This window comes from Ipomoea triloba, chromosome 11, assembly GCF_003576645.1.
Source record: "Ipomoea triloba cultivar NCNSP0323 chromosome 11, ASM357664v1".
Classification (NCBI taxonomy): domain Eukaryota; kingdom Viridiplantae; phylum Streptophyta; class Magnoliopsida; order Solanales; family Convolvulaceae; genus Ipomoea; species Ipomoea triloba.
The window spans coordinates 3,998,934-4,022,870 of NC_044926.1; the positions used below are offsets into that span (position 1 = coordinate 3,998,934).

The following is a 23,937-nucleotide window of genomic DNA, read 5'->3' on the forward strand; positions in this document are numbered from 1 at the left end:
TTGTGGTGAGGCCCACTCTAAAGGGGCTCGAATTCTGAAAACTTGAAGTTATTAAGAAGGGTTTGAATTTTAAAAACTTGGAATTATTAGGAGATCTTAACATGAAAGATGATGAAGACTCTTTATGCAGAGTATACGGATAAGAGGTAAAAACTCAAGATTAATAAAGTGATTTAAGATTTATTCATTTAACAGTTATTTAAATAGATTTTAAAATTGTTAATGATTTTGTGTTTAAGCGACATGTAGTGACTCTTTTAAATTGGAGGTCATGAGAGTGAGTTTAGTATAAATGAACATATACTACAAGTGTACAATATAATAAAATTAGTGATACTAAAAAGATTTTTAAAATTTTAAGATAGTTTAAGATAAGCTGAAAACTTAATGTAAAAAAAATTGTAATTGGGCCAAGAATGTCTGATTATATAAATGGGGGAGTGGGGGGTGGGGTGGTATTTGGAGGTTATGGCAGGTTCACAATCATCAGCCATTATCAATACAACACACCACTGTACCAATCTCTTTCCCTTTGGGTTCCTATGAATCTCTAGTAACTCCCCCAACTTCATCTTCTTCTCTGAATAGTAATAAGAACATCAGATTCTTGCCAAAGGGATCAAACTTCTCCACCTCTGTGTAAGTAGTACCCACTTGCTTCTATTGTGGTTTTCTTTTTCTTTTGCTTTTTATCCTTTTTTTGGTTCACAAAAAGCTTTACTTTTTATTGATGGGCTTCACATGGAAAGTGGGTGTGATCTGTGTATAGATCTCAGTTTTGGGGTGGCAACTTGCAACTCCTCTATTTGGTGATCTGAACTTTCTTTCTTGCTTGGTCTAATTCTGCAATTCATTCAAGAAATTAAATTTCCCAGTTTCCCAGAAGAGGTTTCTCTTCTCTTTCCCTTTCCAAACTTGTTGAAATAAAAGATTTTATAATTTTCTCTCAAGATACCCATATATTTCATTGAAAAGAATTGCATATATGATAGTATGTTCACTTGGTGGATCTGTGTTTAGTTTAGCCCTTATCTTGTAATCAGGATTTGGATTTTGACAAGGAAATTTGATGTGTTATTGTCCATTTTTTCTTAATTTGATATTTTTTCTTTTGCAGATCCTGTGTATTGAGCTCTGTTGGCTTTGCTCAGAGGCAGAAGGTAAAATTTTGTGTATACTGCTGTCTCTTATAGTTTGCTATGATGTAATCACCTTTGATTCCTATGTTGTTTTAAGTGGTTAGTTGTTTCATGTGCTCTGAATTTGGTCTGCTGGATAACCGGTGTGCATTATGTAAACCCCGTCTAGGTTGTTTGTTCATAGCTTATATCAAGAAGGGTCGAATATGGATTTGAAGTTAGGTCAAATTTGGAACTTTGTCGTTACCCGTAAACGACCTGATCAATTTGTTTGGGTTGTCTCATGTTAACTAGTTTTGATTCCATTACAAGATGAGGTTTCATTGCTCTGCACCTGATCAGCCTTTGTTAATTGTATGTAATGAAGGATTGGTGGACACTTTTGCTTCCATAACATTAGATTAAGAACCGAATTAATAGTAAAATTTAGATTTGGAATTCATGTGAATGTAACAGTGTCCTCGAGAGGGCTGCCTCCCAAATGACCCTAAGCGAGATTTGGCTAGATTAGTCTCATCATTCCACCCCGTGGAGGGCTGTCTCCCGAATGAGATTTGACTATATTAGTCCCATCATGACACCTTTGGGAGGGCTGCTCCCAAATGAGTCTGACTAAGATTTGATTAGATCGTTCTCATCATTGCCCCTCGGGTGGGATGCCTCCCAAACGAGCTTGACTATTGAGATTTGATTAGATTAGTCTTATCACAACCTTCCTTGGGAGGAATGAGCCCGACCGAGATTTGACTAGATTAGTCTCTCATCTTGTAGGAAGGATGTGAATGTCCATCCAATGATGTTTTTTGGTTTGTATCCCTAAACCCTAAACTACTATAGCACTATGGTTCTTTTGTTCAAGTCTTTCCATTAGTTCATTTCTATTAGGGGAATTTGCTGAGGTTCAAAAGTCATGTTTGTTGGCAGGTTTCAAGTCTAGTATGGGTCTCTCGCCTTATTCTACACCTGCAGATGCGGGAGTTCTATGTGTGATTCTGATCAATACAGCCATATCCATCTCGATTGTCAAGGAGATTGTCCGGTCAATCCTTAGCGTCATTGGCATCCGGATTGCATCCTGGGAAGAGTACGCCATTGAAGGCCCCTTGGATTCCCTCGAGTGCCGTGGAACCCCCTCGGAGTCCTACATAGAGGAGTTCCGCAGTCGAACTCCCCCCATCCGGTACGACGCAATGTGCATCTCTAACAACCCCGAGCAAGAGTGCTCGGTTTGCCTGGCAGAGTTCAAGCCAGATGCAGAGATAAACCAGCTGCCTTGCGGGCATGTTTTCCACACGGCCTGCCTCGAGAAGTGGCTCAAGTACTGGAACGTCACCTGCCCGCTTTGCAGGAACTACATGATCCCCCAAGGAGAGGATGATGGTTGCCCAATGTGAGCCATTAGATGTTTGTGAGAACCGAGACGAAACCCCTCATTGTACAGCTTAGTCGTCTACAGACCGAGCATATGCCCATATGCTCGGGCTGTTAAGACACCACGTTGTAGTTGTATACCTATGTTCATCAGGCAATGTTTGCGTCCTCTAGCAGTGACGGGTCCTCGTGACCAATATACATTGCTGTACATATACTAAGAACACTTGTGCAATCCAGAAAATTTTCAGGCATTCAGTTCTCTAGCAACTGATGATGTTTATGCTCTGCTCTGTTCTGATCTTTCTGTGCTAATTCAGAAGCTTAAATTTTCAGGTGATCTGAATATTAAGAATCTCACATTAATAAGAGATATACAGGTTTATAAGGTTAGATTAGCTTGGTTTCAAAAAAAAAAAAAGGTTAGATTAGCTAATTGATTGAATTCTATGGTTTGATTCTTATGCATTATAGACCCTGTCTTTATAATATTATAATATCATGAGTTAGACTAGTTAATTGATTGGATTTAATGGTTTAGTCCATATACATTATAGCCAGTTGAGTGACATTGAACTTCTCAAAAAGGGTTTGCAAGTGAGATGTTATGTATAAATTTTCATTTTCAAGGGTTTGCAAGTGAGATGTTATGTATAAATTTTCATTTTCATAGGTTTGCAAGTGAGATGTTATGTATAAATTTTCATTTTCATACATATATTTTACAGCTTAGGTCAGACTAATCCTAACCTCTCAGAACCTGTACAAGGGTTTGCAAGTGAGATGTTATGTATAAATTTTCATTTTCAAGGGTTTGCAAGTGAGATGTTATGTATAAATTTTCATTTTCATAGGTTTGCAAGTGAGATGTTATGTATAAATTTTCATTTTCATACATATATTTTACAGCTTAGGTCAGACTAATCCTAACCTCTCAGAACCTGTACAAGAGAGCCCCGGAGGAATGTATAAATTTTGTTTTAACTATGCATCATATATGTAATTACAGAAATAGACACTGTTTATCAGTCACGTGACATTGTTCTCTTAAGAAGAAGAAGATGGTATGTTAAGCAATGGCGGCCGGCGGGAATGGAGCTGCGGCGCGTGCCTATTTGCGCTTAGAGAACTCGGAGAACCTGTTGGCGACGGAGGTGCTGCCGAGCTCGGAGAGGTTGGCGGCGACGGACATGCTGCCGCGCGTGAGCTTGGTGTTCCTGTGGTAGCGGCACCGGAAGGAGCCGGCGTGGGTGGTCGGCGAGCAGAGGCAGGTTTTCCGGTGGCCGGTCGGCGATGACGGCAGCGAGGCCGCCGAAGGTGTGTAGCTCTTCACAGGCGGCGTATCCGCCACGTATAACTGTGACGGCACAATATACTTCCTTTTATCGTCGTGCTGTTCGGACGCCATTGTTTGATGCTCGCCCATCCTTGGAACATGCACATTACGCCATCCACAGTATCCATTAAAATACATTCATATAAATAAAATAAAATAAAATAAAAATAATTGCATATAGCATGTTTTCCATCTCAATTAAAAGGTTAAGTTGATAATTAGATTGCACATTTATGTTTATGTGTTATATATGCTCGATATGTCCTGTTTATGTATTATACATGTTTAGCTCTAAACTAAAAACTTAACATTTGAATTGTACATTTATGTTTATATATTATATGCTCAGCATTGATAAACAAAATTCCTTCAATTCCTTTATGAGGGAATGATGTTACATCAGCCAATCAACACAGAAATTTGTATATCAATCATCCTAAAGGGGGAATGAAATCATCTTAAAGAAAATGCAATTTGAATTGCAAGAAGGTGGCTTCAGATTATTAGAAGAAAAGCATGAAAAAACAACAGCAATTTGTAACAACAACAAATGACAAATCCAATTCAATCCATATCTTTATGGATAATGATGATGATGATATAGAATAGAAGATGAATGTATGATGAGGAAAAAATTGCATACAAAGCCATTAAGATGCTTCTTACCTGAATTGGTAGGGTAGAAAATTGTCAAAGTTTTGCAGAGGATGATTGATACAAGGGGTTGGGATTGTTGGAGGAAACTTTGACAGAATTTTTAGGAGAAGAGTAAACAGAAGAATTAGGTCCTCCCCTGCACTTTATTGACTTGTGAGTTATGACTTTTTCCCGATTCTTTCTCTGTTCTCATCACGTGTTGACGTACAAGTATCATTATACAACGCGACTCTTAAATTTGATACGCATTCAACATTTTTTGTGAGATGTACGGTTAAAGTTATCATTTTTAAGCCTTCTAAAATTTCTTTTATTATGTAATGGTGACATTATTGTATGTTTTTTTTTTATTAAAGAAATAATTTTGAAGAAAATATATCATTTTTTTAAACATAGTTTGAATTCACTTCTCTCATTGGCATAGATGTATAAAAAAATTAAAAAACAATTAAATAAAATTGAAGCATATTGTCAAACATGTTTAAAAACAAAAAAAAATTAACTACAACATTAAAGTTCTCAACCCAATATTTCACACTGGGATCGAATATAATTAATGTACAAATTGGATTGTTGAAATGGTGCATTCTCCCACTATTAGGCGGTAGGTCATCGCCTCATCGGAACCCCTCCAATGGCACAAAGACTTTTGACTTTGACTTACAAGAAAGCATAATCTGGTTACTTGAAAGTGCGTTCTAGGTAAAGCCCGTTATGTGGCCTAATATACAAATGATCATAATAAGGTAAAGCAATCTAAATTGTTCATAGTTGACTCGATTGAAACACACACACGAAAAAAAAAAGAAGAAAAAACCTCTATAACAAATCGATTTGAAACTTTGTGATGACGAACAATGTATTCACCAACTCGGAGACTTTTCTCAAATCAGGGGCGAGAGTTACGTGGGTGGGGAGGGAGGCCTTGCCCCCACCACAAGAACTTTATAAATATTTATGTATATAATTATTACGGAGTATATAAAAAAAAAAAAAATTGGCCCCAAACACAAAAATGATAACACAAAATAAACAAACACATCAGAACCTACCCATAACTCATCTTACACTACTCAAGTGATTAATATACATAATTGAGATGGATATACAGAATTCATGGCCAAAATACACATAACTCATCTTATAAGTGCCGAACGAAAAAAGAGATTTCCAAAAAAACTATTAATTAAAAAGATTCAAAACGACGTCATTTTGGATAGCTAGGGTGCTCAATACACCCTGGTCCATGATATAAATTGTTAAAACATAATCTTGTTAGCACTAAATGGTTTCATTTTATGCAATCGGGAGTTCTCACTTCTCAGTGATCACAGTAAGCGAAGGGTTCCATGCTCGCGCCCGGCGTTTTCTCTGCTCCCGCCGAGATTTGGAGCCGCGGCGGCCATTGCTCTCAGACGAAGTTGCAAAATCCGATGAACCCTCCACGCCATCAACCCCAAAGAATCTCACACGGCGGCGACTCCTCTGCTTCGTCTTCTCATCGCTAGCCGCCTTGATTATGCTACTCCGCTGCAGGAACGAACCGCTAGAGGATTCGGCCAACGAAATCATTTGATCCGATGCATGATTGCTTGGGACGACTTTAATCCCGCCTTTCTTTATCCTTCTGGACCTTCTCCTCAGTTTCTTGATGGTTTGCCTCGGGACCACGAAGAATTTCTGGCCGGGAGTGAGGATCTCGTCGCGCTTCACTACTGATTCCCATGGCTTCCGGAACACATCGGGCCTCGCTAGAATGAACGACGGGTAGTACTCGTCGATGATCCTCGCCGCCGGCGTCGCCATGTAGTAGTGCTCCGTCGTGCCGCCGGGGTGAATGATCTTTAAGGCCGATGACTGAGGGTTGTTGTTTTGGTCGTCGCCGGACCGGCGCGCCGGAGATGGCTTAGGCTTTCGGAAGATGACGGTGATTTTGCTTAGCATTATATTGCTCGGAGATCGAGCTAAGAGTTATGGGAAGGAGCTGAGGGATCTTATCTGAACAAGAGAAAATGGATGACATCCTTAAAATAGGAGCTTCAAATACTAGGTTTCTACGGATAGTAGAGCCGGCAAGGGTGGCTTTAACCGTTTGTTTTTCTCCTCTGCATAGCCGAATATAAAATATATAAACATTTAGATTTTAGATAATCACATATTCCAAAGGAATTTAACTATAGGAAGATCCTGTCGCCCTAAGATAAAAGCAAAAAATCAAACTAATAACATTTTGATACAAAAATTAATTCTGTGCATTTTCATACTTCAGAAAGTAGAAACTATGGCTATTCGTGAGAGGCTAAACTGGATAAAAAACCATGGTCTCTAGGGTGGAAACGGATGCTCTCATTGTCGTACGATAATCATTCTCCATTCACTCACCTATCGTACCCGCAGGTTGTACAATAATCATTCTCCACCTACTCACCTATTATACCTGCAGATCATCAATGGTGTGTGATCCTTGTGCATGCATGTAACCGTGTTTTGCTCTATAAGGCCATCCTCAATAGACAAGATTTTAGCACAAGTTTTTATGTTGCCAAATAGAAGAGAGGAGAGCGGGAAAAGTGGGGAAAAAAATAAAGTCCAAAATAAAAAACAATATATATACACATTTACGTGCCCGGCTGGGCGTCTTTTGGTGTACCTCACGCGATTGCAGTTGTCTCTCTCGTTTTTTTGGTGGGACTCACAACTCTGAAAAAACTTGGGTCCTTGCATGGAGGACCCAATCATTCTTTCACCTCACTCTCTCTCTTTCATATGGCATAAATGTCTGTAAAACCCAATGAAAAACCATCTAATGAGATGGCCTAAGAGCATCCCCTAGTTTCATTCAGCATTATCTGATAGACCAACAAAAAAAATATCATATGTCAATTTCTAAGACCATTTCTTAATCCCCTATTGGATCATGATAAAATAATAAATAAATAAATGAACCCATAAAAGAAAAAGACAAGATAAGGCAACCCAACAAACAAATGCCTCAAATTCGTTTATACCAGCTACTGGTTAGAGGTTACAACAGTGTTGATACACCTTGCTGTCAAAATGCCTTACAAAAAAGCTGCTGAAGCATATGATGAAGAGAAACTAACAAAAATATATCTAAACTCCCTCAACACCCAAAACTGATTTGCTTTTTGAGTCCTAACCTTCCAGAAGGAGAAAGCAAGAAAGCAGATATAAAGATTTTTGACCCTCCATGCTGATGATCCTAAGAAACTGAAAACTTAGATAGCCCTTAGCAAATTGATAAGAAAACAATTTCAGTAGGACAGCTAAAGTAATATATTATCCGTATAAAACTTCAATTGTCTCTCATAAGATGGTTTCATCCAAAATAGAATGTGCTTAATTAATGCAAATTTTTGAAAAATAAAAAATAAAAAATCTCAAATATGATTTTTTTTCTCTCTTTTTTGTGATTTGTGTGAAGTGAGATAGAGAAAGTGACTTTATAAACTAAGCTAGTAAAAGATTTTCCATCTTAGCCACAGCATTAATAATAATTGGAATTAATTGATTAAAATGCCAATTGCATTATTTTTTGGTATTGGGTGTTAATATGTAACTTTTTAAGTTAAATATTTTTTGTAAAACATTGCGAGCTTGTTTATACATAGACTTGGCAATTTGTGTTGCATATTTGTTTTAATGTCATGTATATGCAGGGTATTAACAAACTCATGTCATAAGCGAACAGGGCATGTTAAGTTTAACATGTTGCAATTTTATACACGAACACAAAATTGTAACCGTTGACACAACATAACATGATAAGCTAATTGGTCTTGCATTTAGATGACATGAATTGACACAATTAGATATGCTAACCCGTTAACTTTATGTTTTTTTTTTGTTAGTAAAGGAATTTATTAGTTATCAAAGCTCAAAATATTCGTAATAAAAAAGGGCAGTGCATAATGCCATCATCTACAATTTGACCAAGAAACGACCTCCTGCGTAAGCAAGTGGACGACATGATTCGTAGACCGTTAAACAACCCTAACATTATATATGTAATTATCGTGTCAATCCACTAATGACCCAAAGACACAATAAGCTTGAACTCAAATCCTTTGTTTTTTTTTTACCATGTAAAAATTACAAGGTATATTTCTACACTATCACATACTTTTAAATTAATATAAACTTCTCTCTCTTGGGTGCTGAGGAAGAACATTGGTGGCATGCTTGACATATATATAAGGTATTGACAATAATCAAGCTTGTAACATTCATATATGATAATTATACTTCATCCACTTGGTCACTTGTTTTGAAATATTTGCTTTGATAAATATAATACTTGCCAAAGACCTTGTGGTCTAGTAGCACCTGGTGTCCTGATTTACATTTTCACATAGATGATGAGAGTGAGTTCGAGTCTCAGTGTTAACAACTGTTAAACTATAAATAGGTTCATGTTGCTCATTCCTTCTTAAGCCGGTCCATGTGATCCAAGTTCTTTTGATTGACTAATCTGTCTTGTCAGCCCATTATATCATCCATCACTAGTCATCACACTAATTGTTAAATTAAAAAGCAAATCTATCACAAATTTTATATCATCAAGTCAGGGTCTTTACTTCAAACTAATCATCACAATAATTTTCATATAAAAAAGTGAATATATCATAAATTTTACACCACCAAATTATAGTGTCCTACAAACAAATTACACATCACCTGATTACTTTTTCTCAAATTATATACTCCGTATTAGGTTATCATTGTCGTATAAAATTGGTGTTTTTATACTAAAAATAACAAAACACGCTTTATTGTTACAAAAAAAGATCAAATTAGTTAAGTTATATTGTCGTATAAAATTGAAATCTATTATAAAAACTAACAAAACACATTTTATTGTCCTAAATATATGATTGAGTAGGTAGAATATAAGTATAATATATAAAAATAATGAATTTGATTTTTATCAAATCATTTTATATAATTATATATTTATATCACATAGGGTCACGTTGGCTACGCTTCTATCCAGCTATTATACACTTATATCATGGACTAAGGTCCACCTTGTCCACCTTGCAAGGTGGACTCTGGTCATAAATATCATTGAATTACGTATTTTCAGTATTGAAATTTTAAATTTTCAGAATGTAAATTGTGTTTATAAGTCAAAACATATATAACAATAAATATATAAGAGAATTTGTGAATAAAAACTATACTAAATTTTAAAAAGATTAAATTGTGCTTTTTAGTGTTGGAATTGACGGCAGTATTTTAAAAGAGTCTGTGAATACAAAACAAAATAATCATTAACACATTTTATTGCCCTAAATACATGATTGAGTAGGTAGAATATAAATATAATATATAAAAATAATGAATTTGATTTTTATCAAATTACTTTATATAATTATATATTTATATCACATAGGGTCACATTGGCTACGCTTCTATCCAGCTGTTATACCATGGACTAGGGTCCATTTTGCCCACCTTGCAAGGTGGACTATGGTCATAAATATCATTGAATTGCGTATTTTTAGTATTGAAATTTTAAATTTTCAGAATATAAATTGTGTTTATAAGTCAAAACATATATAACAACTATAGAAGGGAATTTGTGAATACAAAACTATACTAAATTTTAAAAAGATTAAATTGTGTTTTTTAGTATTAGAATTGACGGTAATATTTGAAAAGAGTATGTGAATACAAAACAAGGTAATCAGTTAACATTGTGCGTTTATAGTATACTAATTATGATTTTTTTAAAAAAAGTTTATAAATTTTTAAAAAATAAATTACTCCGTATAAACATTTAATATATAAATTATGTATCTAGACGATTTTAGACGTGAATTCAACTTTTAATATACAAAGTGGACCCGAGTCCACGTAATAATTTGGTTCTCCTATCTGTAAAGGCATAAACTTCATTTCTTTTCCTTTTCGGGTTTTATTACGGAATACACAATATTTTTTCCGTTTCGCCTTTTTCAGGACAACTTTTTTGACACATATCCAGATTTCCCGTGCAGCGTTCATATATAAAAGCTAGAAGCACCCGCTCCGATTGTCCGCCAGTCGAGCAGCACAAACCCTAACCCCTGGCATCGATCATCCTCTGAGATCTCTCAAAATCCTCAACCCCGACCACATGGGATCCAGGAGATTCAACTTCGGCGATGGCGCCAGCCCCGGGTGAGTCCCTAGTTGTTTATCTAAGACTTTTGATTGATGGATGGATGGATGAATTGATGTGTGTGTGTGTGTTGAGCTGTGCTAATTAGGGTTTTGTTTTTCTATGATACAGAAAAATCTTCATTGGTGGTTTAGCTAAGGATACAACTCTAGGTTTGCTTTGAAATGCCTTCTACGATTGTTTCATTGGTGTTCTGTGTTGTTTTATTTATTTATTTTTTTCTGTGATGGTAATTTGACTTACTTCTATTATTTGTTTGGGGAATTTAATTTGGTTGAAGATCAATTTGTGAAGTACTTTGGGAAGTATGGAGATATCACAGACTCTGTTATCATGAAGGACCGTCAAACTGGACGACCCAGGGGGTTTGGGTTCATCACGTATGCTGATCCAGCTGTTGTTGACACTGTTATTGCTGAAACCCATATCATCAATGGCAAACAGGTGAGAGCTGATCAAATTTATTTACCACCAATCAAATGCATTTTTATCTGCTGGCTGTTGAAGTTTTGTCCATAATAATGAAGTTGGCAATAGTGCCATTCTTTCAATGAGCTCATAAGATTTTCCCTTTTGTCCTTGTAAAGTGAAAGGATGCTTTTCACAAGTTGGATAGGTCTATGGGCACAGTATGCAAGCCTTGATCAATAAATCTAATACTTAGCTTCTAAGCATTTATAGTTAGGGTTTTTGACTTAAATAAGCATAATTGAAATGGATTGGGCACAATGGATAGATTTCAAATCCTTGACAAAAATAGGGAAAACTAGTTTGGAAAATGCATTTGAGTCATAGCCCTTTATAGATATTCAAGTTTTCAAATTTAGTATCTGAGTAATTTAGGTTGCATGCTTTGTAATTCAAACGAAATAAGAAAAGTTTTAGTTATGCATTGATATGTATGACTTAACATACTTCTATAAGTATATATTAATGAACTATATATATTATGAAGCTGTGTCATAACTGCCATATCTTGTGTATTCTAGGAACATTTAATTATGCCTATTGCAATCAAAATCCCTTTATAGTTATTCAAGTTTTCAAATTTAGTATCTGAGTAATTTAGGTTGCATGCTTTGTAACTCAAAAGAAATAAGAAAAGTTTTAGTTATGTATTGATATGTATGACTTAACATACTTCTATAAGTATATATATTAATGAACTATAAACATTACGAAGCTTTGTCATAACCGCCATATCATTTGTTTTCTATGAACATCTAATTCTCTTTAAAGAGCGGTGGCACAAGATACGGGGTTTATGATCCTTGAGAAATAATAATTCTCCATTTTGACAGGTTGAGATAAAGAGAACCATTCCCAAAGGATCTGCTGAATCCAAGGATATCAAGACCAAGAAGATTTTTGTTGGTGGTATTCCTACTGTGGTAACTGAAGGTAAAGACGTGTCCTTTTGTAACATTTTATTCTTTGCTGATTCTGTTTTTTACTACTTTCTACCCGATACTTACAGTGTGGCTACAGCAGGACTGTGATTGTCCACTTTTGCATGTTTCACCAGCTTTTATGATCTCTAAGATTTAGCAACCAACATGTTTCATGCCTCTTGATGTGTTCCCTAATACATCTATTGTGTTCTTTTTGTTTTGGGTGGTTTAGATGAGTTAAAAAGCTTTTTCTCCAAGTATGGGAAGGTGGTTGAACATGAGATCATAAGAGACCATGTGACTAAACGATCCCGTGGGTTTGGATTTATTGTATTTGACAATGAACAAGTGGTTGATAATATTCTGGCTGATGGAAACATGCTAGATATGTCTGGTACCCAGGTTAGTTTTTCACTTTCCCCACTATATATTCTGTCCGGATATAATGATGTTGCATTTAAATTTTGTCTCTGAAGCCTAGAACTACTAGTTGGTTGCAGGTTTTCATTATATCACTAATTGTTAAGTGCTTGGCTCTCACACTAATGTACAGGTTGAATGTTTAGGTTGACTCTCTTCTTTGTTGTAGGTTGAGATCAAGAAAGCTGAACCAAAGAAACCCTCATACTCTGCACCTGCTCCTGCCTATGGTAGTGAGCCTAGGGGCCGTGGTTATGCTGACAACTATGGTGGATTTGGCAATAACTATAGCAGTTTTGACAGTGGTGGTTTTGGCCCTGCCTCTTATAGGTCTTATGGAGGCCTTGGGGGTGGTAGGTTTGGTGAATATGGATATGGTGCTGGTGAATATGGGGGCCGCTATGGTGACTTTGCTGGAGGTGATTTTGGTGGTGGTTACCGTGGAGAGCCCTCACTTGGCTACTCCAGTCGCTTTGGCTCTTATGCTGGTGGACTTGGTGGGGGATATGCTGGCAGTGGTTTAGGTCCATATGGTCGTGGTGGTGGTGGTTATGGAGGGTTTGGTGGAGCTGGCTCAGGTGCTGGTTATGATTCTGGCCCTGGTGCTGGTTATGGTGGACCAGGAGGCATGTATGGAAATAGGGCAGGCTATAGTGGGCCTAGTGGCAGTGGTCGATACCATCCATATGCCAGATAGATGTTATACTAAACTTTTCCCATAGGTGTTGCTGTCAGGTCTCTTGGTTATTGCTTCTTGTCGCCCAGAGTTGAGTAGATATTCAAAGCCGTAGCAACTAGCAAGGAGGCACTGTCTAGAAGATTGGAACAACCTTAGTTTATTTTAATATTGTGGTTTAAGAGAATATTAGATATATCTGCTTGATTCTGATTGAGCCTTGTGTTTGTAGTTTAGATGCTTTCTTCAAATTATGAAGTTTGGATTAGTTAGACCTCAATGTTGGGCTGTTTAATGTATTTTTAAGGTTAATATTTTAGATGATTGTTATGCAAGGAAATGATATATATCTCTACTAATCTAGTAATTTAAGGTTACTTGTAAGACTAGTTATTAGAGTTAATTCTATTTTTAGCCCTCAAAGTATAGTGGCTTTGCCACTTTTGGTCCTCAACTTTAAAATTGAGCAATTTCGGTCTTCCAAGTATTGATTTTTTGGTTACGTTTGGCCTCTGGGAGATTTTCTATCAAATGGTTGTTTGAGTCATTTGATAGAAAATCCACGGGAGGACCAAAAGTAGCACCAAAAAAAAAATATTTGAAGGATTAAGATTGGTCGACTTTAGAGTTGGGAACCAAAAGTGGCAAAACTACTATACTCGAAGGACTAAAATGGTATTAACTCCTAGTTATTATTATCATTTTTTGGTCATAGACCCTATCTATAAGATGGCAGACAGGTTCCATGACACTGAGCTAGTGCATATGTCTTAAGACATGGATTGTGTCTTGTGATTAGGTTCACAATGTGTTCTGAAGTATTGTAGTTAGCTTGATGGCAGCTATTTTAGGTTTTCCAGTTATTAGCTTGTCTACTTTATCATAGTTTATATAAATATAATAATTAAAAAAACTAGTTAATAAGCTATGCTGCAAAGCTATAGTTGCACTTCTTTTATATCTAACTGATAATGTAGTAAAGTAGTCCAGTTTTGCAAAGGGATTTGAGAAGATAGCTATAAACTAGTAGTGATTGTAATTTATTTATTTACTTTTTAATGTAGTAGACTAAAAATGTTGTAGAACAGTGACAGGGGGATGGCTGGAGTTGTGTGATGCGGTGGATTTGAAACAGAAGTTTGGTATGGTTGTTGGTGATTAGAGAAATGGGGAACCGTGGGTTGTCAACTGTGTTATGGTTCATAAGAGATGGCTCTTGTTGTGCTGCTAAAGAAAAATCTGGGGTTCTCATTGCTTCACTTGTATGCATTGACCACTCAAGAATAGAATAATACGGAGTAGTTGTTAGACTTTAAACTGATAGATTGAGGTTTTCTTACCCAGCCTAGTTTGCAACTGAAAGTTGAAACTTAGGTCTTGATGCTGAGTTCATTATATTTGAAAGCCGCTTCCCTTGTACCTTCATCTATATGCACACAGAACCGCTTCCCTATTAGCATTAGTTTGTAAATTGTTTTTCCCTCCATTCCAGATTTCACGGTAAGTATGCATGTATTGGCAATGTTATGCAGCTGCTTCAGTAACACAAGCATTGAGCAGGTAGACTGGCAGAAGAGGTTAGTGATGCTACTACACACAAGAATCCGGTCTGCCTTTTTTATGACTGGAATCCACTGGTGTGTTTACTACCGAAGAAGGAAAGTAGAGAATATGATTACTTGTACATCTGAAAAACAGAAAACAGTGAGTGGAGAATGGAAAATTGGAGAAAGGAAAAAGGAAAACAATGTTTTGACTGGAATCTGTTGTTTTGCTGTCATCTTTTCTCCTGTAAATGATAGTCTTAGCTAGTAGTGTTTTTTATTTGTAATTCTGCCATGAATGTATGTAGTCCATGTAAACTTTACAGTACTATATGCCAGTTCATAAGAGTATCAAGTATCAACTACTCTGGGGCTTGCTTTGTTTTCTATTCAGCATGTAATATTCTTGTATTAGTGCCAAAAAGGGGATCTTATTGTAATGTATCTTTCAACAATTCTTGTATTAGTGCTGATCTTTCGTGTGAAGAAGGTGATCTTTCAGTCATTTATAATGAATGTTGGTAAAGGCCAATTTTAGTATTTTGTTCTACCAATCCCATGGCCACAACTTCAGAAGGTAGAAGTGGTCTGTGTCATTTAAGGATCATTATATTGTGAATTAAGATTCATTGAGATCATTATATTGTGAATTAAGATTCATTAAAGTTTATTATAGGATCATTATACGGTTTATGCCCTAAATTAGGGTTCATTATGGAATCATTATATCGTGAATTAGGGGCTCACCATAAATTACGACTGGAATGTGTTTACTACAAAAGAAGTAGAAGTAGAGAATTTGATTATTTGTACATCTGAAAAACAGCGAATTGAAGTACGGTTTTGACTGGAATCTCTTGTTTTGCTGTCATTTTTCTTCCTGCAAATGGTAGTCTTAGCTAGTAGTGATTTTTATTTGTAATTCTTCCATAATATATAATTACTCCACGTGAACTTTACAGTAGTACTGTATACCAGTTCATAAGTATCAGCTTCTTTGGGGCTTGCTTTGTTTTCTATTCAGCATGCAATCATAATGTATCTTTCAAACAATTCTTGTATTAGTGGTGATCTTTCGTGTGAAAAAGGTGATCTTTCAGTCCTTTATAATGAATTTTTGTAAAGTCCAATTTTAGTATTTTGTTCTCTCAATCCCATGGTAGAAATCCCACTAAAGGATCATTATATTGTGAATTAGGATTCAGAGATCATTATATTGTGAATTATCATTATGTTGTGAATTAGGATTCATTTGAGATCATTATATCGTGATTTAAGATTCATTTGAGATCATTATATCGTGAATTAGGGTTCACTATAGGGTCATTATACCCTAAATTAGGCTTTAGGGTTAACTATAGGGTCATTATACCCTACATTAGGCTTGATTATGGAATCTTTAGGGGCGTTATACACTAAATTAGGTTTCATAATGGAATTTTTATAGGGTTTACCATGTTTATTGTAGAGTATAAATACGATTGAAAGTACATAGTAATTGTATGTTTATTGTATGTATATGTAGAGAATCCTAGTGCATTGTATCTATATAATTTAAATCTGAGTTCAAGAAACACAAAGTAAATCCTGGTTCAGTATATAATTTGCACATCAAGGATTGAATGGGGCGAAGGCTTGTTAGCTTAATTATGAGATTCTTAGTTCTTAAACTCCAAACTAAAGGTTCAAGATGAGGTTGATGGATAAATTATGTCATGTATTTTGAGATTTACTGATGAATTTTAATTTAACTTGTCCTCCTATGTGAACTTTGATATGTTGTATAGGGATCACAATATTTACAATGAAGCACATAGCTATAAACTTGATAAACAATTTCACAAACGATTCTTCCACCATTCAAATGATCAATTGACCACTCAATACAATTTGTTTTCCTAGCTGTGTATATATATATATATATATATATATATATATATATATATATATATATATATATATATTGATTAAAAAACAATAATAAGACTTAGTCAAATTATATTCTAAATTTTATAAACATAACTTCATAAGAATCTAAATTAGAGTTGATCTAACTTCGTAATACTAAATTGTGCAATTTTGCATACACAATTTAAATGTTTGAGATATGAATCAAAATTTAAGTGAGGGTACTGATTTTTTAGTTCTGGAGACAAAAAGAAAGTATAAGTAAGTAACGGTTCGTAAACAAAATTGCGGGGATAGCTCAGTTGGGAGAGCGTCAGACTGAAGATCTGAAGGTCACGTGTTCGATCCACGTTCACCGCATTTTTGCTTTTCCAAATTCTGCCCCTCCGCCTGACCAATTGGTCGGGCCTTTCTAACAAATAATTCAGCTAAAACGACGTCGTTTTAATTTTAATTCCAAAGTTTTAGGCTTTGAGCCCAGCTTTCACCGCTCTATTGCTCTCTGTCGCGAACCACCGCTCTGTCCTCTGCCTCTCCACTTCGCCAGTCGCCGGCTTCGCCTTCAACCATCTTCCTTCGCCGGCTCCGTCTTTAACCCTGAGGTTCGTTGTTCTCACCAGTTTCGCACCCCCTTATCTTAATTTGTTCAAATGTTCTATTGAGTTTTGCACTTCTCCAACAAGTGAATCGGATACGTGCAACAAAATAATATTATAATGCTATTGTTAATTTGTTATCCGTAAATAAAATTGATCATTCATGACTTTGTGCAATTGTGCATTTGTGCCCTAATTTATACACACACACACACACTTGATGTACGTAGTTTATGTTTAGACAATTTTTATACCCTTGCAATAGAAGAACCCTGTCTATTCAAGTGTTAGTGTTTAAAGAACTCATAGCATATCTATCTGAAAAGTGCCAACGCCATTTCCATTTGCTCCCAATTTTCTCTGTTAATACTTATCTGTGGCTATTTCTTTTCTGTTTACCGTTTCCACATCAAAGTTCTTAAAGAATATTCAAGAATGATGCCAAAATCTTTTCACTTGAATAGGAATGAAAAAGACAGCTTGAGTATTAGGGAATTTGGATTCAGTTTACACCTACCTCTCCTGGAAAATTGGCTATATATTGTATACACACTTGATATGAAGTGCTTCTTTTTTATTTCCAGAAATTATGCTTTGCTTATGTTTATTTCTATGCTAATTAAAAATGGAGACTGTCTAGTAATTACAGATTAGTTGGGTTCATTTTGTATCATTGATTAATTTACGATATATATAAATAAATGAATGATATGATTAGTTGTCCCGTAGTTCATGATAAACCTTGTATTGCAATTTATAATGTATTTTGTATTTGAAAAATATTATTCGTATTTGATATTTTGTATTTGAACATTTTTGAATTCATTTTACCTTCACTTTTCCCCCACTCAAATGAAATTTTGGATCCGTCCCTGCAGGTAAGTAGGTAACCCTTGCAAGCGCTCTTTGAACACAGTCTATACGCCGAGCACGAGCATCTCCATTTCCTACTTGTAATTCGTTATTTCTCGAAATTTCTGAAAGTGATTGCTATCTTCGCGCTGCAGTTAAGGTGTTCTCGAAATTCTCAAGCGCGATATTCTCATCCTAAACCTTTTCATTTTCAATCTGCAGTAGAAGTTGGTACAATTGGATTGGTTTCTCTTCATGAAAACATGATTGGGGTTCGTAGAATGGTGCATGGGTTTTGGAGGCAAGTGCATACAAAAACCTGGGAAGGTCCCAGCGAGAACTTGAAGAAAAAGGTTGCTGAAATTGAAAGGAAGAGGAAAAGCAAGAGCCCCCGGAAGACTCAAGTGTTTATTCAGGTGCCGGACTCAATGGAATGGCTGGACACTCCCACCATGCCGATGATAATCATCGCTGTTGGGACTGCTGTTGTTGCAAAGCTCTTGATGACGGTATGTCTAAATTAAGTTGCATCTCAGAAGATAAGGACATGTTTCGAAATCAGTTTCTGTAATTTCACTGATTAATCTTTATTTATTATGACTGACTTTCCCTAGTTGTCTGGCTTAATGAAACTATAAAAATCCTAATCTGGAAGAGTAGTCTTTAAGGCTTTAAGCAATTCCCTCTACAAACAACCATGACACCATCCATCCTAGATTCTTAAAGGAATAAAAGTATAATTTCTGAATAATTTATGTGATTTTTTAGTTGGAATTAAATGGTTTTAGTATGCTGTTCATTTTTGTAGTATGATGACTCAAAATCTCAAGAGACAATTGAGGAGAAAATTAAGAATGCCCCTGAAGGTCAAGGGACAGTAAGGATGCTCACCCGCGAGGAATGGGATGCAATTCAAGAAATACGGCCAAGGACTCCATTTGAATCTAAACTTGCACGTCCCAATGCACGCATAAGGACTGGGGAGCCCATTCACTTGGTAATGCTTGCTTCTCTCTTTTTCCATCTTTTAAGGATTGCATGTCTGAAATCTAAAATTGTGTCATTGGTATTACAATTCTTTTGGTTCTGTTCATATTGACATAAGGTGTCATCCTTTATCCTCAGTGAGCGCTATATAAAGAGTTTCTGTTAGTGAAACGAAACCTATGAGTTTGAATCTCTGTTAATGAAATGAATCCTTTGCAGTTTGCCAGTTACGCATGTCCTCTTAAGCTGGTCATGTAGGAAATTTCTTGTACTAGTAACTAAAAATTGGTGGATTCCCTAATGTAATAGCGGGATCTATAGTTTTAAAGACTCCTGGAGTAAGATTCTAACTTTAGGAGTAGATAAGAAAATTTCCAGATTTTCTATTGCCGTTTTGCTGTTGCTCCCAGCTTCATTATGACACTTGGTCTCTCTCAACCTAATTTCATAATTGGTGAAAAAGTTTAGAATATGCTATACCATGTGCTGCTAAGTATGACCTGGAAAGTTTAAATAAATGATCATGAGCCACATAAGAAGGCAGGGTGAAGATTTTCTAACTTTTCCTTGTTTGTTCCTTTTTCTTGAGATGGTTTGACAATATTTTAAAAAAATATTTCTATTTCTATTTAATGGCCATATGCAGGAGGATGTGAAGGACTGGTCAGTTGATGTTTTATCAGATGCACTCACACGGGCTGAAGAATGTGTTAAACATGGATCAAGCTAGATAATTGCAATTCTTCCATATTTAAAAGACACAGTGCCATATAGCGGGCATTTTGGTGAATTCTATCATACAACATTGCTTAGAATCTTTTTTCCTCTAATCAAAATGCCAGCGTGGTCTCCTAAATTGTACATAACCTGCTTGCTAAGCTCTGGGTTTCAGGGTTATGATTAGATGCCTTTGTACAATTTAAGAGCTCCATGAATTATACGAATAAACCGATTTTCAATACCATATTGTAGCAGAATTTACATTATTTAGTTTGTATTGTCACTGCTTGAATAAATGTCAAATTTCTCTTTGAAGTGCAAAGATGTATTGCTTTTGTTGTTGCAGTTAATGCAAGTGCTATTCTGAAGTTGTTGTCCTGTGGATTAAATCATTAAAGTGTGCATTTGATTTACCAGTTCAGATTTCACAAATCAGATTAAACTGCTTGGGCACTTGGGAAATTGACAAAAAAGCAGAAAGCAGAGCATTTTGACAATTTTAAAACAAAACAATTCCCTCTCTGGAATTTGACAAGTGTATTTAGTACTAACCAAAAACAGTAACATTTTTTAAAATCTTTTTCTGAATATGCAGCAAAAGGAGCTCCATTGGCTGCAGCTTACATCTGCAACATGCACCAGCTCGATTTGAATCCCTGTGGTTCTTCATCCCGGCATTTGAAAGCTAGCAGTATATATGTTAACAAACTCCGAGTGGCGTTTCTTTTGTGTTGCTACATGATGTGAGGGGTACCCAGATTCAACATCACAAAAAGGGGGTTGACTCATTACTCTTCTTCTAAAGAACTCGGGCTTGAGGAAGCCTGCACTGCTGGGACTGGTGGCCGTAGGAGAAGGTATAATGCAGGACCCAAGAATGGAACGGCTGACACAGGAAGAAGCCAAGAACCCTTGTTGTACCTTGAATCATAAACATGTCGTATTTCATGAGTTCTGCTCACAAACAGACCAGAATACATTGTTGTTCCAACCAAGAACAGAACTTACCACTTCCGAGTTGTCATGTCATTGAACACCCAGAATGGGGCGAATGCTGAGAGTAGAACGAAATCAATAGACATTGCATGGATCTGCGAGCAGACAGATGAAAAAGAATTGAAAGAATTTTGCACACAAAAAGGGATGGGGCTGATAGAGAATGCACAGAAAGTGAGATAGTCTACTACTGCACACAGCATCCAGAAGCTTGTGATTGATTTCAAGAGTTGGAACTTACAAATCTGCTCTGTCTGAAGTACTGGTAAAATTCCTTCCAGTCCCCAGTAGAAATACCTGCATAAACTATTAATCCTAGCCCCGAAGCCAACAGAATCTGAAACATCATAGTCAGGTTGAATTCGCCTTCAGGAAATGAATAAACAATAAAGATTGTGCATAAAAAGTCTAGTTTAAGCCTAAACGCCATATTACCCCTGCAGTTAATTTCGATTCAAGGAAGTTCAAAGGCCATCTTCTGAGCTCGGTTTCTTCAACAGGTGGAGGCGGGGGCTTCCAGAGAATAAAAAAAGGAAAGAGAGCATATGCACCACCAATGCATGAAAGGACAAGGAAGGGCCAGACAGGAACACTGCACTTGGGGCTGCAGAGAAAGAACTCTCATATCAACACAATTAGCTATTCATATTTCATAAGGTAAGCAGGGTGACAAGCTTGAATGTTCTTTAACACAAACGTTGCACATGCAAAGATTACAACCAAGTTGGTTAGACTATTGACTGGTAACCACAAGGTTACATATTTGACTTTTAGCAGGAATGACCTATTATTAGCCTTTATGGTTTGAGCCGATCAACTATGGGCAACTTAGATTGGTATTCTTGGTTTGAGCTGGTCAGCTATGACCAACCTAAGTTGGTTTACCTCATTTTGATCTTTTGTCAGTTAAAATCACAAGGCAGCCCCCGATTTCCCTCGTCACTCAAAAGGAAGAGGAACTGTGAAACTGAAGTAAGATGATCATAAAGCTTACGTTCTAGCGGTAGGAAGCAGCAGCATACTGTATACTAGAGGCCATAAACCCATTATGTACCATTCAGCCACAAGAACATCATTCATTCTGAAACCATCATCTCCTTTCAAGTTAAGCAGCTTCTTCAGGAAATACAAGTCTGTTGACTGAAACACACAAAGGTTACAAACCCTAACCAAAAAACAGGTAAAATTATCAATCAAGCAAGGAACAGTACAGGAAGCAATCTCAAGTCAAGTCACAACAACCATTGCAAAAATCGGTCTAGGCGCCTGCCTAGGCGCTAGACGCCCTTAGACGGTGGCAATTTCCTTCCTAGGCACCCGCCTAGTCGGCTGAGTTAACTCGTCCATTTCGATTGAGTTAATCGAGTTAATCCGGTCGACTCGACCTTGCTAATATATATATATATATACACACACACACCCACACCCACACACACGTGCATTGTTTTTTTTAGTTAGCCGCATAAGCGTCCTCCCAGGAGCTAACGCTGGATTAGCGTTTAGTACTTACTGCAACCATGGTCACAACTGCACCAGTTAGCCATTTATGAAGGGGAAAAGGTATAGATAGATGCAATTGTGTATGGATTTGTGAAAGCAGAAGAAAATGGATGCAATTGTGGTGTAGTACCGGGGTCTGATTAGGGGCGAGGATGAGAACATAGTACATAAGGCCAGCCCAAAATCCGAAAAGGAGAAGCGACAGCGTCCAGCTCCATCCCTCTCCATCGTCCCCTCCATTCTCGCCGCCGCCATCTTCATCCTCGACCTCGCTCCTTTCCGGCGAGGAGTCCTCTTCCAGAACAGGGTCCTGTGAGCTCGGAGTGGTGAGTGAACTCCTGCGTATTTGGAGGCGAATTTTCCGGGGAATCGTTGGGGCTTTGGTGGCTATGGAGAAGCAGGTCCGATTGTGAAGGAATGAGACTCGGCGGGTAGAGGTTCCAGCGAATTTGGGCTTGGGTGGGGGTGGAGTGAAGACGCAGGCGAGGAGGTTGTTCGCTCTGCCGGCCATCTTCTTACGCCGGCGCCGGAAAACGCTTTTCCGTTCACTATCACAGCAGTTTTAGGAATTTGGATATTCTTCGTAGCAGTGGATGGGTAGTGTTGGATTAAACGTCGTAGTTTTAGTTGGATATTCTTCCATAAAATGGAGGGAGATAATACGCCACGCCCCTACCCTGTTCCCGGGTTCAACCCGATGTAATTTGGTGTATCCATTAAAAAAAATCGACCCGTTCACCTAAAAAAAAATACCAATCTCTAAATAATGACTTGTGCCTTGCATAAAAGAAATATTATTTTTTAATAAAATATTAATTTTAGGTCTTGTAACAACTAACAGACGTGTTAGTAAGCTAATTAAGCTTTTGACTCAAGGGTGTTATAGTGCTAGGGATTAACCATTGGTGTTCATCATTAGGCTATATAATTGGTTTAAGTTTTAATAGAAGCAATACGAATATTTAGCTAACCAGCTTGGTTGGTATGGGTAGTTGTGCATCCTCGTATAGAAAAATCAATCTAATGTGAACGGCTTGCTTAAGACACACCTCGTGGTTTGACAAAAAATAAAAATAAATACTTAGCTTACTAGTAGGAGTTTATTGTGTTTGGTTGAAATTAGGCCTTGTTTATACAGAGATGTTTCATTGGATGTCCAACCATCATGGCCAAAAGATGGGCAATATTAATTATTATCTAGACATACAAGCCCAACTCATTTAAGGCACAAATTAGATTTTGATTTGACCCGAATAAGAGCAACTTTATTAGTATGTATTTTTGTTTGTTGGTTTTTTCAGATCCAAGTAAGAGGGGGGGAGGGGAGGGGGGAGAGAGAGAAGTAAATAAAAGAGAAAAAAAATAAATTTTGGACAAAAGAAAAAAAGAAGGCTCTGATCTGGTTACTAGTCCACGCGTTTGTTGGGTGCATTATGTGCACCAAACGTGCAAAAAATCTGTATATTAATTTTATTTTCTTCAACCGTGAGTTCCACTGAAAATTGAATTTGTAGGAAAAAAAATTAATTCTCCCATCAACTAAAGATCTAACACCAAGGCTTTTGTTCCAATAAAAACCCACCAAAATTCACAATAATTATGGATGCTCTAATGTCATTAAGAAAAAAATAGAGTGTCGACTAGGTATTTTTTATCT

General features: G+C 36.7%; 4 protein-coding genes and 1 non-coding gene across 7 annotated transcripts; 4 read left to right on the forward strand and 1 right to left on the reverse strand.

Annotated features, from left to right (window-relative positions):
• Positions 1–450: 450 nt before the first annotated feature.
• On the forward strand, positions 451–2,793 carry LOC115997111 (probable E3 ubiquitin-protein ligase XERICO). 2 transcript variants are annotated; one of them, XM_031236602.1, is made up of 3 exons: positions 451–639; positions 1,118–1,160; positions 2,064–2,793. In XM_031236602.1, the coding sequence occupies exon 3, from the start codon at positions 2,078–2,080 to the stop codon at positions 2,531–2,533; it is 456 nt and encodes a 151-aa protein (XP_031092462.1). In that variant the 5' UTR covers positions 451–639; positions 1,118–1,160; positions 2,064–2,077; the 3' UTR covers positions 2,534–2,793. The 2 variants fall into 2 exon arrangements, with proteins under 2 accessions (XP_031092462.1, XP_031092463.1); XM_031236603.1 differs by lacking the exon at positions 451–639 and adding an exon at positions 710–888.
• A 7,654-nt stretch (positions 2,794–10,447) lies between these two features.
• Positions 10,448–15,237, forward strand: LOC115996780 (heterogeneous nuclear ribonucleoprotein 1-like). The gene is made up of 6 exons (XM_031236187.1): positions 10,448–10,689; positions 10,802–10,842; positions 10,971–11,134; positions 11,992–12,091; positions 12,314–12,483; positions 12,671–15,237. Exons 1-6 carry the CDS (start codon positions 10,646–10,648, stop codon positions 13,196–13,198), a joined length of 1,047 nt encoding a protein of 348 aa, XP_031092047.1. The 5' UTR covers positions 10,448–10,645; the 3' UTR covers positions 13,199–15,237.
• Positions 15,238–16,916: 1,679 nt separating this feature from the next.
• Positions 16,917–16,989, forward strand: TRNAF-GAA. Its single transcript has one exon. It is a non-coding gene; the product is annotated as a tRNA-Phe (tRNA).
• A 115-nt stretch (positions 16,990–17,104) lies between these two features.
• LOC115996834 lies at positions 17,105–20,152 on the forward strand. Of its 2 annotated transcripts, XM_031236258.1 has the most exons (5): positions 17,105–17,231; positions 18,104–18,178; positions 18,300–18,586; positions 18,886–19,074; positions 19,711–20,152. In XM_031236258.1, the coding sequence occupies exons 3-5, from the start codon at positions 18,341–18,343 to the stop codon at positions 19,792–19,794; spliced, it is 519 nt and encodes a 172-aa protein (XP_031092118.1). In that variant the 5' UTR covers positions 17,105–17,231; positions 18,104–18,178; positions 18,300–18,340; the 3' UTR covers positions 19,795–20,152. The 2 variants fall into 2 exon arrangements, with proteins under 2 accessions (XP_031092118.1, XP_031092119.1); XM_031236259.1 differs by lacking the exon at positions 18,104–18,178 and having other exon boundaries at positions 17,109–17,231.
• Positions 20,153–20,207: 55 nt separating this feature from the next.
• On the reverse strand, positions 20,208–22,912 carry LOC115996833. The gene is made up of 6 exons (XM_031236256.1): positions 22,411–22,912; positions 21,775–21,920; positions 21,216–21,384; positions 21,022–21,117; positions 20,793–20,875; positions 20,208–20,705 (listed from the first exon to the last, which is right to left on the reverse strand). The coding sequence occupies exons 1-6, from the start codon at positions 22,789–22,791 to the stop codon at positions 20,573–20,575; spliced, it is 1,008 nt and encodes a 335-aa protein (XP_031092116.1). The 5' UTR covers positions 22,792–22,912; the 3' UTR covers positions 20,208–20,572.
• Positions 22,913–23,937: the final 1,025 nt, after the last annotated feature.